Genomic DNA, 6000 nt, shown 5'->3' with positions numbered 1-6000 from the left:
GGCCGGCTGGTGTCTGTAGTACAGGGAGAGAGGAGAGAGGGGGAGAGTGAGACAGAGAGAGGGAGAGAGAGTGGGGGTTGGGGTGAGAGAGAGAAAGAAAGAAAGAAAGAGGGAGAGAGAGAAGGATGGAGAGAGATACATCACTACTAATCCAGACATTCTGAGGCATAGTTCTAACATGAATCCTTCCTTATTACCATCCCAGTAATAAGTCAGTAGTGTACACACAAGCACACACAGACAGGAGCAGTTCCATTAAACGGAGACTGAGAAGGTAATGTAATTGAGTTGGGTAACTCTCATTAAGATCAGTTCCTACATTTACTTCCCCATAAACCCCTGCCATTAAAAGTGTGACACGTGGAGGGAGCGCGAACGGCAGCACTGTGTATGTGCGTGCGTGTGTGTGTGTGTGTGTGTGTGTGTGTGTGTGAGAGCAGTTCGGACTGGCCCGGTTCCAGTGGATTTGAGAGTTGCGAGAGGTCCCTCTGTGCCGTCTTTGGACATTGAACCGCCGCTTGTTTAATGAGAGCTACAGGGGTCAGAGGTCAACTCCGTTACACTCCTCAGACAAATTGTCTGCACGCTCCAACCAGCTCCAAAACAAACTATTAAACTTTTATCACCATTCCTGCAACCACCACGCCAGGTTTAACGTTTTTTCCTCCTTTTTAAAAAAAATACTTTGGCACGTGCCCGAGATGTGGTCCTTTCTGGGATGTGGCCTCAGTCATCGGAACAGAGTGGAGGGGCAGGGACAAAGGTGTTCTTTTTCCATACTGTATGTTGTTATGTGAGTGGCCAGTGGAGTTCACGGACGAACACCTATACTACCAGTCAAACGTTTTAGAACACCTACTCATTCAAGGGTTTTTCCTTATTTTTACTATTGTTGAATAATAGTGAAGACATCAAAACTATGAAATGACACATATGGAATCATGTAGTAAACAAAACAGTGTTAAACAAATCTAAATATATTTTATATATGAGATTCTTCAAAGTAGCCACCCTTTATCTTGATGACAGCTTTGCACACTCTTGGCATTCTCTCAACCAGCTTCATGAGGAATACATTTTAATTTACAGGTGCGCCTTCTTAAAAGTTAATTTGTCTCATTTCTTTCCTTCTTAATGCGTTTGAGCCATCAGTTGTGTTGTGACAAGGTAGGGGGGTACAGAATATGGTATTTTATCAAATAGGGCTAAGTCCATATTATGGCAAGAACAGATCAAATAAGCAAAGAGAAACGACAGTCCATTTTTACTTTAAGACATGAAGGTCAGTCAATACGGAAAATTTCAAGAACTTTGAAAGTTTCTTCAATGCGGTCGCAAAAACAATCAAGCGTTATGATGAAACTGGCTCTCATGAGGACCGCCACAGGAATGGAAGACCCAGAGTTACCTCTGCTGCAGAGGATAAGTTCATTACCAGCCTCAGAAATTGCAGCCCAAATAAATACTTCACAGAGTTCAAGTAACAGACACATCTCAACATCAACTGTTCAGAGGAATCAGGCCTTTTAAGGTCGAATTGCTGCAAAGAAACCACTACTAAAGGTCACCAATAAGAAGAAGAGACTTGCTTGGGCCAAGAAACACGAGCAATGGACATTAGACCGGTGGAAATGTGTCCTTTGGTCTGGAGTCCAAATTGGAGATTTTTTTTGGTTCCAACCGCCATGTCTTTGTGAGAAGCGGTGTGGGTGAACGGATGATCTCCTCATGTGTATTTCCCACCATAAAGCATGGAGGAGGAGGTGTGATGGTGTGGGGGTGCTTTGCTGGTGACACTGTCTGTGATTTATTTAGAAATCAAGGCACACTTAACCAGCATGGCTACTACAGCATTCTGCAGTGATATGCCATCCCATCTGGTTTGAGCTAAGTGGGACTATCATTTGTTTGTTTTTCAACAGGACAATGACCCAACCCACCTCCAGGCTGTGATGGAGTGATGGAGTGCTGCATCAGATGACCTGGCCTCCACAATCGCCCAACCTCAACCCAATTGAGATGGCTTGGGAACAAGCAGCCAACAAGTGCTCAGCATTTGTGGGAATTCCCTCAATACTGTTGGAAAAGCATTCGAGGTGAAGCTGATTGAGAGAATGCAAAGTGTGTGCAAAGCTGTCAACAAGGTGAAGGGTGGTTACTTTGAAGAATGTCAAATATAAAATTGGTTACTATATGATTCCATATATGTTCATAGTTTTGATGTCTTCACTACATTCTACAATGTAGAAAATAGTAAAGATGAAGAGAAATATTTGAATGAGTTGGTGTTCTAAAACTTTTGACTGGTAGTGTACGTGATTTACTGGATCTGTTGCTCAGTTTGAAAACGGTAAATTGATCCTTCCCAAAATAGACGAGAGGAAGAACTAGACTCTGCAAATAATCAAGTACTCATCAACAAACTAAGTTTTCTGGGAGAGGGGAGGAGGAGGGCTGGCTACAGGAAAAGTCACTATTCTCGAGGGTAGGAAGAAGAGGAGGAGCAAGGCCACTGTCATTGCCGGGCCTGGACAGTGAGGTCTCTGTCAGGACTGGGAGGCAGCTAGTGCTAGCTGCTACATAAGTAGGCCTGGTAGCTTACACCTGTGATGGTGTTTCATGAGTCGAGGATGAGGTGGTAGCTTTGCTGATCTTCAGCAATTTGGCATGAGCTTAAACAAATCAAGCTTTTTTGCTGCATTTTTGTGCACCACTTGGTCTTGCCTTTAGTTTATCCATCTTGAATAATGCACTCACTCTCCATTCGAGTCCGACCTAACTTTTTTTTAAACTTGAAAGCCAATTAGGTAAGTTGGCCGAGGCCAAAAAAAAACCAATATTGTCTGTCTGACTTGCCTACTACCCCTGTATACTGAACAAAAATATATGTAAAGTGTTGGTCCCATGATTCATTAAATAAAAGATCCCAGAAATGTCCCATGCACACAAAAAGCTTATTTCTCTCAAATGTTGTGCACAAATTTGTTTCCATCCCTTTTAGTGAGCATGTCTCTTTTGCCAAGATAATCTATTCACCTGACAGGTGTGGCATACCAAGAAACTGACCAAACAGCATGGCCATTACACAGGTGCACCTTGTGCTGGGTACATTAAAAAGCCACGCTAAAATGTGTAGTTTTGTCACACAACACAATGCCAGAGATGTCTCAAGTTTTGTGGGAGTGTGCATTTCGCATGTTGACTGCAGAAATGTCCACCAGAGCTGTTGTTGCCAGTGGAAGTAGGACCCTCCACCTTGCATAAATCACATACTAAACACAGATGAGGGGAAACTACAAAACCTTAAGAGGGACAAACAAACAGCACATGCAGCACATCTCACAAACACAGAATAGTGCCAGTTCAGCCTCTTAAGAATGGAAGAGGGCCAGGTTAGTTTGTGAGACAGAGCTGAGGGACTCTCAGCACGGTCAGTTGGTGAGTCTCTTGTCACTTGGTTTTCTCCTCAAAGTAGTCGTTTTAGAGAATTTGTCAGTAAGTCCAACAGGTCTCACACCAGAGACCACGTGTAACCACGCCAGCCCAGGATCCCCACATCCTGATTATTCACCTGCGGGATGACTTGTGACTTGACCTTGAGCCTTATGACTCGGCCTGATTTGATACCCTCCCCAAGCCTAAATATTAAAAATTATGCTATTAAAAAAAAGTGTGCAGCCCATCAACTCTTCATTTAGCGGATTACATTTTGAATTGGACAGCAGCCAATCAAATTATGCCAGCTGAGAAAAAGTTGTGCGTGGCAGTGCAGAGGAATGTCGGCGGGGGAATTCAGATGGAGCCCTTGGAAAGATGATACCCAAAATGTATATTTTCGGATATAAAGACGATGCTGTATCAACAAAAAACAGATTGCAACTTGCAAAACATGCGGGAAGAAAATTACAGATGGAGGCGCAACAACTTCCAACTTTGTCTGACATTTGAAGCAGCACAAAGAACGCTAAGTCGTGGCTAATATAGCCGACATGTCACAGGATTCTTCTGTTGAAGGAGAGGCGGACCAAAACACAGCGTGGTTATTGTGATACATCTTTAATAAAGATGAAAATAGAACAATATACAAAAAAACAAGAAAACGTGAGGAGGAAGGCTCCGGCAGCACTGGACAGGCGGGAGCACCTGTAGGGATGAGACGGAGAGACAGCCTGGTGCGGGGGGCTGCCACCAGAGGGCTGGTACGTGGAGGTGGTACCGGATAGACCGGACCATGCAGGCGCACTGAAGCTCTTGAGCACCGAGCCTGCCCAACCCTACCTGGTTGAATGCTCCCGGTCGCCCTGCCAGTGCGGCGAGGTGGAATAGCCCGCACTGGGCTATGCAGGCGAACAGGGGACACCATGCGCAAGGCTGGTGCCATGTAAGCCGGCCGAAGGAGACGCACTGGAGACCAGATGCGTAGAACCGGCTTCATGGCACTTGGCTCGATGCCCACTCTAGCCCGACCGATACGCGGAGCTGGTATGGACCGCACCGGGCTATGCACCTGCACTGGGGACACCGTCTCTCTAGCCCCCCGGTAAGCACAGGAAGTTGGTGCAGGTCTCCTACCTGGCTTCGCCACACTTCCTGTGTGCCCCCCCAATACATTTTTGGGGCTGACTCTCGGGCTTCCATCCACGCCGCAACGCTGCCTCCCCATACCAGCGCCTCTCCGCCTTAGCCGCCTCCAGCTCTTCTTTGGGGCGGCGATATTCTCCAGGCTGTGCCCAGGGTCCTTTTCCATCCAACTCATCCTCCCATGTCCAGTACTCCTCGCGCTGCTCCTGCTGCCACTGCCTGTCACCACGCCGCTTGGTCCTGTTGTGGTGGGTGATTCTGTCACGGGATTATTCTGTTGAAGGAGAGGCGGACCAAAACACAGCGTGGTTATTGTGATACATCTTTAATAAAGATGAAAACAGAACAATATACAAAAAACAAGAAAATGTGAAAAAAACGAAAACAGCCCTATCTGGTGTAACAAACACAAAGACGGGAACAGACAAACTAGACACACAACATAGAATGCCCACTCAGATCACACCCTGACCAAACAAAACATAGAAACTTACAAACGCAAACTATGGTCAGGGTGTGACACGACAGCTATATATTTTATAACTTTACTAGTGTATCATGTAGGCTAACGGAAGGTTAAATCAATGAGCCTCCACACAGTCAGTCAGTGCGGGAACGTGATCATTGCATCCAAGATTGAGCTACAACTGGCTAGGCCGTTGGTAGCCTAAATCCTGCCTGATGTTCCTAAAACAAGGTTGGGAGATTGTGTACAAGCCTACATCGCCCAATCACTATTGGGGGGTCTTTCTCATGGCTACCCATGTATTTTCATTGAAATATAACATTTATTTGGAAAGTAAGAAATATATAGATATTTTTTAAACATTTACATTACATTTACATTTAAGTCATTTAGCAGACGCTCTTATCCAGAGCGACTTACAAAAAAAAGCATCCAGGATTTGCGTAAATGTAATATACAAACTATTGCTCTTGTTAAAAATAGGAAATGCTATTACATTTGGTGAAGAGCACATTATGACTTGTTTAAGACTCGAAACTCAAAGTTTAGGACTTGAGACTTGCCTGTCTTGACTTGGGACTTGACTTGCTAAGATTTGCTAAGATTTGACTTGCTAAGATTTGAGACTTACTTGTGACTTGTAAAACAATGACTTGGTCCCACCTCTGGTCACCAGACATGTCACCCAATGAGCATATTTGGGATGCTCTAGATTGACGTGCACGACATCGTGTTCCAGTTCCCGCCAATATCCAGCCACTTCGCACAGCCATTGAAGAGGAGTGGGACAACATTCCACAGGCCACAGTCAACAGCCTGATCAACTCTATGCGAAGGAGATGTGTCGCGAAGCATAAGGCAATTGGTGATCACACCAGATACTGACTGGTTTTCTTATCCACGCCCCTACTTAAAAAAAATATATATTTATGACCAACATATGCATATCTGTA

The 6000-nt window shown here is 44.9% G+C and overlaps 1 protein-coding gene across 8 annotated transcripts in view; it reads right to left on the bottom strand.

Annotated features, from left to right (window-relative positions):
• The window catches only part of LOC118383018 (MAGUK p55 subfamily member 7-like), a 268329-nt gene that overhangs the window by 29522 nt on the left and 232807 nt on the right, over positions 1-6000 (bottom strand). For all 8 annotated transcript variants that reach the window (XR_008112793.1, XM_052506919.1, XM_052506917.1 and 5 more), the window contains one exon: positions 1-13. This exon is cut by the window's left edge and continues 81 nt beyond it. Coding sequence is in view for 7 of the 8 variants with exons in the window: in XM_052506919.1 (XP_052362879.1) it covers positions 1-13 (13 nt within the window). In the remaining variant the exon portion in view is untranslated. The remainder of the gene's footprint in view (positions 14-6000) is intronic.

This window comes from Oncorhynchus keta, chromosome 4 (assembly GCF_023373465.1).
Source record: "Oncorhynchus keta strain PuntledgeMale-10-30-2019 chromosome 4, Oket_V2, whole genome shotgun sequence".
Taxonomy (NCBI): Eukaryota; Metazoa; Chordata; class Actinopteri; order Salmoniformes; family Salmonidae; genus Oncorhynchus; species Oncorhynchus keta.
This window is presented reverse-complemented; position numbering and strand designations above follow the sequence as displayed.